Source organism: Canis lupus, chromosome 1, assembly GCF_003254725.2.
Source record: "Canis lupus dingo isolate Sandy chromosome 1, ASM325472v2, whole genome shotgun sequence".
Classification (NCBI taxonomy): Eukaryota; Metazoa; Chordata; class Mammalia; order Carnivora; family Canidae; genus Canis; species Canis lupus.
In genome coordinates, this window is record NC_064243.1 from 37,779,564 (window position 1) to 37,792,986 (window position 13,423).

At 33.7% G+C, this 13,423-nt stretch overlaps 1 protein-coding gene across 3 annotated transcripts in view; it reads left to right on the forward strand.

Annotated features, from left to right (window-relative positions):
- The window catches only part of ADGB (androglobin), a 161,532-nt gene that overhangs the window by 39,151 nt on the left and 108,958 nt on the right, over positions 1 to 13,423 (forward strand). For all 3 annotated transcript variants that reach the window (XM_025422508.3, XM_025422506.3, XM_025422507.3), the window contains exons 6-7: positions 5,566 to 5,705; positions 8,374 to 8,460. In XM_025422508.3, coding sequence (XP_025278293.1) covers positions 5,566 to 5,705; positions 8,374 to 8,460 — 227 coding nt within the window. The remainder of the gene's footprint in view (positions 1 to 5,565; positions 5,706 to 8,373; positions 8,461 to 13,423) is intronic.

Below are 13,423 nucleotides of genomic sequence, written 5' to 3' on the forward strand. Positions count from 1 at the left end.
TGTCTGCTGTGGAAAGCTTTTTATTTTGGTATAGTCCCATAGTTTGTTTTTGCTTTTGTTTCCCTTACCTTGGGAGATATATCCAGAAAATGTTTCTATAGCTGAAGTAAAAAAAATGACTGCCTATATTTTCCTCTGGGAGTTTTATAAATTCAAGTCTCACATTTAATCCATTTTGAGGTCTTTCATCCATTTAGAATTTTTTTGTGTGTATGATGTAAGAAAGTCATCCTATGTCATTCTTTCACATGTAACTGTCCAGTTTTCCCAGCACTATTTATTTAAGACACTATCCTTTCCCCATTATATAGTTTTGCCTCCTCTTTTCTCATAGGTTAATTGACTATATAAGCATGGGTTTACTTCTGGGCTTTCTATTCCACTTCATTGATCTATGTGTCTATTTTTGTGCCAGTGCCATACTGTTTTGACTTCCATAGATTGCAGTCTACTGAAATCTGGGATTGTGATACCTCCAGCTTTGTTGTTCGTTCTTTCTTTCTTTCTTTCTTTCTTTCTTTTTTTTTTTTTTTAAGATTTTACTTATTTATTCATGAGAGACACAGAGACACAGGCAGAGGGAGAAGCAGGCTCCATGCAGAGAGCCCGACGTGGGACTCGATCACACCCTGGGCTGAAGGCAGCGCTAAACCACTGAGCCACCCGGGCTGCCCTGTTGTTCTTTCTTAAGATTGCATTCGCTATTTGGGGTCTTCTGTGGTTCCATACAAATTTTACTATTATTTATTTATTCTAGTTCTGTGAAAAGCATTGTTGGTATTTTGATAGGGGTTGCGTTGAATCTGTAGATTGCCATGAGTAGCATGGACGTTTTAACAAAATTAATTCTTCTAATCCACGAGCATGGAATATCTTTCCATTTGTTTGAGTCATCTTCAATTTCTTTCATCAATGTTTTATAATTTTCAGAGTAGAGGTCTTTTGTTTTCTAGAGGTTGCACTAAGGATTAAAATATACATGCTTAGCTTATCATAAACCAGTAATAGCAGCATTTTCCACTTAAATTGGAATATAGACACTCTTCCATGATTTGAGGCCCTTTCTTTCCCTTTCTTTATAGCATAGCTATCTAGATATTTTCTTTATACATATTCAGAACCTGCTCATAAATGTTGCTTTTAAATGTGAAATGTAATTTTTAAAGCTCAAAAGCCGAAGAATACTTTATTGTATTTAGTCATATGTGTTTATATTTTTCTTTGCTCTTTCTTCATTCTTGATGTCCTAAGATTTATTGCATTTCTTTCTTTTTTTTTTTTTAATTTCTTTTCACCATCTTTTTTGGTACTGGTCTCTTGGTGATAAATTATCTTAACTATTTTGTCCAAAAATGTCTTTTTTCTTTAACTTATTTATTTCAGTGAGAAAGAGTGCAGGGGAGAAAGGCTGTGGAAGAAGGAGGGAGGAACTCAAGCAGACTCCATGCTGAGCAAAGAGCATGACATGGGGCTCAATCTCACAACCCTCAGATCAGACCTGAGCCGAAACCAAGAGTCAGATGCTTAACTGAATGAGCCACCCAAGCATTTCCTTGTCTAAAAATGTTTTATTTCATAACACTTGATATAGTGTTGTGGGTTGGCAGGCCTTTTTCTCAGCATTGACAACTAGTTGGATCCTTCTGGCTTCTGTGGTTTCTGAAGAGCAATCCAGTGTTCTTTTTCTCACTAGCTGAATTTTAAGGCATTTTTCTTTGTCCTGAGTTTTCAGAAGTTTGAATTTCATGTGTCTGGGTGTAGATTTCTTTGAGATTATCCTCTTTGGGATGTTCTGAGCTTCCTTGAAACTGTAGTCATATCTTATGACAAATTTGGAAAGTTTTCAGCCATTATTCATTTAAATATATTTTCAGCTCCACATTCTTTTTTCCTCATTTTTGGGGACCCTGATGACATGCATGTTATATCTTCTTTCATTGTCTCACAGATCTTTGAGGTTCATATCATTTTTAAAAATCTATTTTTCCTTGTTGCTCATAATTTCTATTAAAATAACTTTCAGTTCTCTAATTTCTTTGCCATTTATATCCTGCTATTGTTCTTTCCCTATGAAGGTTTTGTTTGTTTAAGTTCAAAATTTCTGGTTATTTCCTCTTTTACATTTTTTATTTCTTTGCTGAGATATTCTATTTTTTATTTTTTTCAAGAGTAGTCATAATTACTTCCTGGAGCATGTTTATGACATCAGCTTTAAATTTCTTAACTAAAAATTCCACATTCCCTGTCCTTTTGGCATTGCACTATGTTGATTGTATTTGCTCATTGAAATTTAGATTTTCCTGGTTTTTGCATGATGAGTAATTTTGAACAGTTTCCTGGACATTTTTAGTGTTCTATTTTATGACTAGTTTCTAATTAAATTTTTTATTTTAGCACGTAGTCAACCTGTTTAGATTCAGAGTACACATCCTGGCTCATTCTGTGGGCTGTGTTTCAAATGTTAATTTAGTTTATAAAGCCTGTGCTTTGCTACTTCTCTCTGCCACTCTTGTTTGTTATCCAGATGATAAGACTCAATCCTGCAGTATCCTGAGCACCACCAGGGGAGGAGGTGGTATACTGCTTCATTCCTGCCTGGGTAGAGTGTAGAAATCAGAGTTCCTCCAACAGTTTCTACAAATTTTACAGTTTCTAATGCAGAAAGCACTTCCTCTTTACTGCAGGAGAAAGATAGAGGTCATAATTCTGCCCACTGACTCCCCTGGGGAGGGAAACTGCCTTGTTTACTTCAGGAAGTCACAGAAGTCAGAGTTCCACCTTCGGGCCCATATGGGAGGGGCACCACCTGTTACTGCGGAAATGGTGGAAGTACAGTCAGGGTTCTGTCTACATAATTATGCTCATTTATGTATTTGCTCAAATCACTGTCCTTGATCCTTTGTAATTGTGATTGATGCTGTTACTTAAAAAAAACATTTTTTATTATCCCTTCAGCATGGTTGTGGGAGGGAGAGGATATAAATTTATGTGGCCATTTAGTTATCTTGATCTAGAATTCAGGTGTGGAAGATATTAAAGTTTGAACATGACTATATTCTAGAGTAACTTGGTAATTTATATTTATTTTATTTTATTTTATTTTATTTTATTTTATTTTTTAAATAAATTTTTTATTTATTTATGATAGTCACACAGAGAGAGAGAGAGGCAGAGACACAGGCAGAGGGAGAAGCAGGCTCCATGCACCGGGAGCCCGACGTGGGACTCGATCCCGGGTCTCCAGGATCGCGCCCTGGGCCAAAGGCAGGCACCAAACCACTGCGCCACCCAGGGATCCCCCTATACTTATTTTAATAATAGAGGTGTCCTTTTTCATAAGCATGCTAAGTAATTAGTCATTTAAAATTATGTCGTGTTAACACAGTAAACTCAATAGAAACTGCCCGATGTACATCATTTACATGTAGTTTAAAAAAAAGTATACAAATGTTTTCAGTGTTCTATGATAAGGTCTCAAATAAACTCAGTGTTCTATGATGGCATCTCATATATATATATAATATTTATGTTATACATATATTTTAAAGATATTATTTATTTGAGAGATAGAGAGAAGGAGCACACACATGAGTCAGGGAAGGTCAGAGGGAGAGGGAGAAGTAGACTCCCCACTGAGCAGGAAGCCCGAATCAGACTCTATCCCAGGACCTGGCAATCATGACCTGAGCTGAAGGCTGACCCTTAACCGAATGAGCCACCCACGTGCCCCTATATATATAATATTTAATTTCTTCATAAGCTTTAAGGAAGCACCCCAACCAATATACTAATATTAAAGAATAAAAAAGTCCTAAGAACGTTATTATGTCCAGTTAAATTATGTTTTAGATATGTAATATTGAACACTTATCCCTTTGTATTTTTCACAATAGCGGTTTTGAGATGCAATCATATGCCATGCAATTCATCTATGTAGACTTATAGTTCAATGGTAATTAGTAATCAAAGCATTCTCTTTTTTTTTTCCAAAGCATTCTCAATTGAAATATGTTATTGATCAGATGGAAGCAGATGATACTCATTGAACTGGTTTAACTTAAGTTCTTATAGCAGCTTAAAACTTTTCCTTCATAGGGATCCAGTTGGTTCCTTCAAAAATTTTTTTTGAAAATTAAAATAAAGAAAGGGTACTGCTATTATCACTTTTTTATTGTGGTAAAATATGCATAATGTAATATTTAGCATTTGACCACTATAAATGTACAATTCAAAGGCATTAAATATTTTTACAATGTTGTACAGCCATCACCACTATTTCTTTCTACAACTTTTTCATCATCCCAAACACAAACTGTACCTGTTAAATCTATTAAACAATAATTTCTCAATCCCCTCTTCTCTCAGCCCCTGGTAACCTCTATTATGCCTTTTGTCTCTGTAAGTTCACTTTTTTCCGTATATGTCATATAGGTAGAATTATAAAATGTTTGTCCTTTTGTGTCTGACTTATTTCACTGTGTATTCCTTTGGGTCATATCATTTGAAATTAGAAGAGAGAGTGGCCAAACACCTGTGCTTCAACCCTGTCTTGCCCTATATCATCTCTTAGGGAAGAAAGAAAGACACTGCAACCAGGAAAGAAGGCGTATCAACTCACAGTTATACATGCCATACAAAGAAACCATGTTTCACCCTATTGTTCCTATCTACTTGGGAACTGTAGACTGTTTTTTGAATCTGTAGTTCAGATGTTACCTTCTTGTGAAGCTTTCCACCAGCAATATTTGTCACACTTTCTTTTCTGGTCCTAGAGCACTTTGAACACATTATATTTCATATTGTTTGCATATAGGTCTTCCCTCACTAGATTCTTTGCAAGTCAATGGTTTAGGCCATGTGTTGTGCAGGTCTTTAGGTTCACAATGTCTGTATCACTACTGAAAATATTTCTTGCTCAAAAGAATAAATCTATGATAAAATTTTGCATGTAAAACCAAAATTAAAAAATATATAGTTTTTGACATAATTATTAATATTATCATTTGTCTTTTTAAACTTTTAATTGTGAAGTAATATGTATACAGATAAATATATAATGATTTTATTAAATAAAGTATTAACTTCATCAGATCAAAATTAGATCTTTAATTAGGAGTAGAAGGAATCTGGCAATTGGAAGTTTAATATCACTTAGTCTAGCAGGATAAATAATTACTTATATTTGGAGAATTTGTGTTATGACTATATGGAGTTATTAATTACAGCCAAAATTATCCATGGCAGTATAATGTTTTGGTTCTGCTATTTGAAACACTTTAACAATAACACATTACTGCATGATGCAGGTGGGGCACCCAAAAATGTGTTTGCAAGAACACATAAATAGTGATGCTATTGATATAGTTACGGATGTGCTGATATTAAATAAAATGGTCAACAAAAATTCTCAGCTTCAGTAGAACTGAAAACCAGTATGCCAGGCTTTAGATGTAAGAAGATAAAGTAAAATTTAAAAAGCAGTAAAGAGTAACATCAGTGGTGTACAATAATGGATGAGAAAAAAGAATGTAAATCACTGACATATTCATTTTTTCTTATGTTTAGGGTTGCTGGAGAAAGATAACTATTGATGATTTTCTGCCTTTTGATGAAGACAACAATCTATTGCTTCCAGCCACAACCTATGAATCTGAACTCTGGCCAATGCTTTTGTGTAAAGCTATCATTAAGCTGGCAAATGTTGAGTATGTAGAAGGAAGAATGATCACTCGTATAAAAACAAAAAGACAAACAGCAAACAACTATACAGCTATATTACATAGCTTTATTTTTAAAAAAAAAATCAATTTAAAAGAGCTTTCCAAACAACATGAATATTCTAATATAAAAATGAATATGCCAAAACCACTAATTTGAAATATTGGGTTAGCCAGCAAAAAGACAAAATTCTCTCAAGAGACAATACTCAAAAATTATTCTATATCCAATGCTTTCTTATGATGAATAGCAAGTAATCATGAAAAATAATGTTTCAGCTTAATGTGAGAAAGAAGCTGTTTTGTAGGAGATAATATTGGTTCATCTAAATACTGAATAATACATCCCAGAATCCAGTTCAAGGTTTAGCTTCTGCATATGCAGCAAAAATTTACTAATATTGAAAACCTGAACTCTTCTGAGGGATGTCAGTTGCTCCTCATGTAACATTGGTTCCTTTTAATACATTTGTGATGAAAACTACTCATATTTGCTTCAATGCTCTTGTGAAATTTGCTTGTGTCTTCCATTCCTGTAGGTCTTGTGCACCAACATAGAGGCCATGTCTGCCATGCTTATTCTCTTGGCTTCCATCTAGAGACCCTAGGTCAATCCATCCCCACCCTAACCATGCAAAAATAGCTTAGATGCTTAACTTGCCAAAGCATGGCAACTTTGTATCATTGCTGACTGGGAGAATTTTCACATCCAGCTTGCATTTGATGACTTTTGCCCTCCTGCAGGGTGTGGGAGCATCTCATTCTCAACTGAACACCCACATGCTCTAACAGAGACTACTTTGCTCAAAGCTCAGCCTTCTCCCCTTCAGTAAACAGAGCCTTGTCCATCAGAAGCCTGCTCAGGTTTTCATGGATTTTCCTTTTTTTTTTTTTTTTTTCCGAAGGCTACACAACAAAACCAGCCACTCCTACTGCTATCCTTGTCATCTCTGTTTTCTATCGTCAACCCTTGATTTCTCTGTTTGGAATTTGTTTCACCTAGTTCACAGCTCTTAATTTCAATGATTTTTTAAAAGAACTCAGCCCAGATCTTTTAGGTAGCTGAATTGTACTAAGTATTCACACTGGTGACAGGTATGTTTGTTTGTTTTGAAAGAACATAATGTTTCTCATGTTCCTAATTCTCAGACCTAACTTGAAGTTCTGAGAATTAGAGCTGAATTAACATCAGTGAAGTGTTAAACATGTGACCTGGAAAGTTGGGAGTGGCATTGTGTCTTTCTTAAAGAGATAGTTGCATAGAATTTTATAGCAACCTAAGAAATAGAATTATTTTTATTTAAAAAAAAAACCAGATGAATCCAGCATGAAAATAAAGGACCACACTAAATGTAAGACATTTCTGAAGCTTTCTAGTGGACACCTGTATTGTGTTGTACAATTTGCATCTGTCTGTGTATTTATTTTTCACAGATTTTATAGTCCATAGTAATTATTTTCATATGAGTTTTAGCTTTCTACATTAAAAAATTAACATGTAGTAATTATGTCAATATCATTGTGAGCTATGAAAAGGACAGAATATTATCTTTATGAGGTTTGCATAGTTGTTCCTAAATATGATTTTCCACAGAGGAGTTTAGACTAGACTGTGAAATGCCCCAAGAGATTTTTGTTATCTCTGATATATTATAGACACATCAAAATTCATAATCTATAAACAATGAACCTATGCAAATTTATAAATTATAGAACATGTGACTATGGTAATAAGATTTCTTTCTGAAAAAGCACATGTATGGTCAATACCACCAATCACCACTATTGCTACATGATGGACTGAAGTTGTGACCCCTGGCCAGAATGAGCACATTTATATGTAAATAGATTAATCACTTCAGAAAACAGGAGGACTCAAATGGAAAGAGTGATATTTGGTCATTCACAATTTTATTTGACCTTATGCTATGGTGGCATATCTACTCTTTTGTATAGGATAGAACAGATGTTTCTGGTCTCTCTGAAATTATCTAAGAATTTATTTAGGGATATCTGATGCCTATCTTGACCTGCCAGGTATGAGACTGATTTAATATAGAGCCTCAAAGGCATCTTAAAATAACTGATATCAGAAAGATAAAAGACACTGTTTTATTTTTTAAAGACCATGTTAATATATTGAATATAAAAATATATATAATCTAAATTCATATATTTTATAATATATTTGTGAATGTTTTGTGTATATGACATGATTATTAATTTGTATCTCTTAAAAATAAGGCTTATAGCATATCTTTTTTAAATTATTAACTCATGAGAGAGACAGAGAGAGGCAGAAACATAGGCAGAGGGAGAAGCAGGCTCTTCACAGGAGCCCTATGTGGTACTCAATCCTGGATCCCAGGATCATGACCGGAGCCGAAGGCAGCTGCCTAAACACTGAGCCACCCAGGCATCCCTATAGCATATTTTTATAATAAATATGAAATTCTATCTTTGAATCTCCTTAAGTGCTTTAACAAAACAAATCTGTTTTGTTAGAATAGTATTTTCTTATATTTTAATATGTAATAACCAATGTTACATTTTTTATCATCATATCATATCACTGTTTATTAAAGATTCTTAGTCCTTATACCTCTCTGTGTTTCTTTTCAAATGTTAGTAACTATACTTTTGTTTGCTTTTTTAGTATCCATGTAGCAGAAAGGAGAGAACTAGGGGAGTTCACTGTTATCCATGCACTTACAGGATGGTTACCAGAGGTGATTTCTCTCCAGTAAGTTTTACTGTTAAGTTCTTCATATTTGTTTTTCCTTCGTCTCCAGTAATGTTTGCTTAACTAAGATATTCTTAATCTTTAACTAAGATATTCTTAGTCTTTAAGAAAATGTCAAGAAATGACACATACTACAGAATGTTTGTGAAAATAATATTTTATAGTATTATATATAATTTCTGGAGAATTTCAGAATAAATTCTGTTTTCTTAAAAAGACTATGCATTTAATTAATTTTTAAATATCTGAATTACAAATATTAAAACAATGTTAATTTTTTATTATGGTAAAATATTTATATGCATCCCTTTATACTTACACAGTTGCTACAGAAACATAAAGGCAACTTTTAATTAACTACACATACTAGGAAATAATAATAATGAAACACCTATTAGGCATTAGACACTTTAATGTATCATTTCTAATTAAAAAACACAGTCCTGAAAATATCCTTTAATCATTCATGTGATCTCATCAGCTGGGTATATGTCATTACAAATGAGGACAGCGAAGCCCAGAGCTTTTGGTTTGGTTTTTATAAGATCAAATCTATAGCACAGTTATCAACTTGGATCATCTCTGATCTTTGATTCATTTTAGGAAGCTACCATTCCCAAAAGGTTCAGGTTAGAGGAGATTGAATTCAGTCCCCAGCAATTTGGATCCTACCATCTGAAGCATCTTTTCAGCAGGATAAACTGGCTGTTGCTTGGTTCAAATGAACATATCTGCGGGGGAAGAAAAATGGAAGGGGAGATCCCTTCCTCCAAGGACTGCTTTCCTGAAGGGAGAGCTGATCTTATGTTTTTATTGTAGGAGAAGGTCTAGATAACACCCTTTTCAGTCTTGTCATGGAAAATCCTTTTCTGATATCGAAGAGAAGAGAATATTTCTTGACATAATATGGGCAATGTTAATGGAGGGAAGTAGAAATGTAGTGAGGTTTAAAAGTATGGACTTTTCTAAATTTTTATCTCTATCTAGAGTTTATGGAATGCTTATAATCTTGCCTTAATTTTTCCTGTGTGATAATGAATAAAGAAAGCAGAGATGTGAAAGTCCATTGGGCAATGGTAAAGAAATAGATCAAAATAATTCACAACTAGAAAATCGGTCGATTAGAAATTGTGAATCGTCTCTTGACAGAATCAGACACTGAAATCATAGATGATAATGGAAAAATGTTCATATACTTTCATAATTATAAGGAGGCCACCTTAAAATCAATAATAAAAATTTTGAGCAGTTTTAGATATTCAATTTGCATGAATTTGTGGTTGCTTATGAAATTTATGAAAATAATATAAGGGGAGAAAGCTTGAGCTTTGGAGTTAGCACCATAGCTAGATTTATGTTCTGACACTTCCAGTTTCAAGCTATGTGAATTTTGCAAATTATGTAACTTCTCTAGGTAGGCCCCCTTTTCTTCGTATGTACAATGGGGATAAAATAACCAATTCTATATAGTTGTTCTGAAGATAAGTGAGCAGGTGATAGAAAAAGTAGCTACTGTATGGTGGTACAGACATAATTACTATAAGTTTCTTTCCTTTTCTAGTGACTATCACTAGATTATTTAATATTATCTAGATATATGTGTAATAGTAATCAACCTTTGAAAATAGGGAAAAGTCTAAAGATGAATAAGTGAGACTAATACAAACATTCAAATTTCTCAATTTTCTCCTAAATACAACTAAAAAGGAAAAAATACACATTTTGATCTATGCATGTCATGATTTGTAGAGTTTTTTCCTATGAACGTTTTACATTATTCATATACTTTTGAATTACAATTATACTTTAAAATTACAAAGTTAATTTGTGCATACATATGCAATATTAACTGTAAAGGCTGTCATGAAATAGTGTATAGATGATTGTCAAGAAACATTTAAGTTGAAATATGGAAGCTATCTTTATCAGCCAAGGTTGCAGGCAGGGGTCAGGTAGGGGTTCATGGAGATGTTCCTACTTGGTCTGAGCCTTTATTGTTGACTGATTTTGTTTGAAGGAAGGAAGGAGCCATCTAGTGAAAGCAGGAGAAGGATATTTCCAGAGACACATGGTATGTTCGGAGTAGGATGTTTCTGTTACCAAGAAGGATGAGAATGTAAAGAGAAAGCCTCTTAGGGATCTGTAGTTGTGTTCATGGTTTTACAGGAGTCAAGGAGATTTAGAGTGCTGAAGTTTCAAACTCATGTTGGTTATTAGAACTTTTTTCCATGTTCAGTTAGGACTAAATCAGTTGGGACTAAAGTGTTCTGTGGCATTTCCAACAGACACCTTCCCTTCCACTCTCCTGTGGGAGTACCAAAGGGAAGCACTGGTCTACGTGCAGTTCTTGACCTCATCTCTTGTGTGTTCCTTCAATTAGTGCAGTTGTACTGTTTGAAAAGGAAAAAAAAACTCTTGACTCTCTATATAATAGAAGCACAATCAATGATATGTCTGCATGGATATAAAAAGACAATTTTAAATGAAGAGATGATTAGTTTCTAGGCACATTTCTCTGATGTTGGTATAGTTCATCTGGAATAGAGAGCACTTTGCCACCTTGCCTTTTTAAACTGAAATATAATTGACATACCATATCCTATTAGTTTTAGGCATACCTCATGGCGATTCAACATTTTCATATGTTACTAGATAATCTCGGTGACTATCTGTTACAATATAGTTATGACAATATTGTTGACTATACTCTCTATACTGTACACTCCATCACCATGACTTATTTTATAACTGGAGATCTGTACCTCTTAATCCCTTCATCTACTTTACCTGATCCTTAATTTCTCCCCCTCTGATACCCAACAGTTTATTTCTTGTATCTATATGTCTGTTTCTATTTTGTTTTTGTTTTGTTTTGTTTTTTTAAATATTTATTTCTTTATTTATGATACACACAGAGAGAGAGGCAGAGACACAGGCAGAGGGAGAAGCAGGCTCCATGCCGGGAGCCGGATGCGGGACTCCAGAATCGCGCCCTGGGACAAAGGCAGGCGCCAAACCGCTGAGCCACCCAGGGATCCCCTCTATTTTGTTTTGTTTTGTCTTTTACATTCTACATATAAGTGAAATAATATAGTATTTGTCTTTCTCTGTCTGACTTTTTACATCTGGCATTTTACCCTCTAGATCCATCCATGTTGATACAAATGGAAAGATTTCAATCTTTTTTATGGCTGAGTAATATTATACACACACACACACACACACACACACACACACACACACACACACACCCCACACCCGACACCTTCCTTATCCATATCTTGGCTCTTGTAAATAAATCTGCAGTAAGCACAGTTGTGCACATACCTCCTCATATTGGTGTTTTCCTTTTATTCAAATAACACAGAATTGGAATTGCTGGATCATATGGTAGTTTTTTTGTTTTTTTTTTTTAATTTTTAAAAGAACTTCCATACTGTTTTCCCTAGTGGCTGCACCAATTTACAATCCCACCAACAATGCATAAAGATTCTTCTTCCACATCCTTGCTATATTTGTTATTTCTTGTTTTTTTTTTGTTTGTTTGCTTGTTTGTTTTTGATAACAGCCATTCCAACAGTTATGAAGTAAAATCCAATTGTAGTTTTGACTTGCATTTCCCTGATGATTAGTGATGCTTAATACCTTTTCATGTACCTTTGGTTATCTGTATGCTTTTTGTTTTGTTTTGTTTTTTTGAAAATTATCTGTTCAGATCCTCTACCCATTTATTAATTGGAGAGTTTGGGTTTTATTGTTGTTGTTGTTTGTTTTGTTTGCTATTGAGTTGTATGAGTACTTTATATATTTTTAATTCCCTATAACATATATGATTTGTAAATATTTTCTCTCATTCAGTAGGCTGCTTTTTTATTTTGTTGATGATTTTCTTTGCTGTGCAGAAGCTTTTTTACTTTGATATCATCCTACTTTTTATTTGCCCTTGCCTTTAGAGTCAAATCCAAAACAAACAAACAAACAAACAAACAACAACAACAACAAAAAAACCAGTATCAAGACCAATGTCAAGAAGCCTTTTTTTTTTTTAGGAGTTTTATGGTCAAACAGTATAATGAGCTTTAATCCATTCAAGTATTTAATCCATTATGATCTGATTTTTGTGTATAGTGTCAGATAATGTTCCAGTTTCAATCTTTTGCATGTGACTGTCCAGTTCTTCCAACATCATTTCTTGAAAAGGCTTTTTCACATTGTGTATCCTTGACTCTGTTGTTTTAAGTTGATTGACTATATATGGGTGGGTTTACTTCTTACCTCTCTATTGTTTTCCATTGATCTAAGTGTCTGTATGTCAATAGTATATTGTTTGATCATTATAGATTCCTAACATAGTTTGAAATCAAGAAGTGTTGCCTCCAGCTTTGTTTTTTCTCATAATAGCTTTGGCTATTAAGAGATTTTTATGGTTCAGTACAAATCTTATTATTGTTTTTCCTATTTCTGTGAAAAATGTCATTAGAATTTTGTAGGGATTGCATTCAACCTGTAGATGACTTTGGGAAGTATGGATATTTTTACAATATTAATTCTTCCAATAAATGAGCACAGAATGTCTTTCCATTTATTTGTGTTGTCTTCAATTTCTTTTATTAATGTCCTATAGTTTTCAGTGTTCAAGTCTTTCACCTCTTGGGTTAAATTTATTACTGGGTATTTTATTCCTTTTGATACGAGTTTAAATGTGATATTTTTCTTTATTTGTGTTTCTGATGATTCATTTAGTGTGTAGAATGCAACAGATTTTCGTATATTGATTTTGTATCCCGCAACCTAACTGAATTCATTTATTAGTTTAACAGTTTTTGGTGGCATCTTTTGGGTTTTCTTCAAATAGTGACAATTTTTTTTTCTTCCTATCTGATTTGGAATATCTCTTATTTCTCTTTCTTATCTACTTGCTTTGGTTAAGACCTGCAATACTATTGAATGAAAATGATGAGAG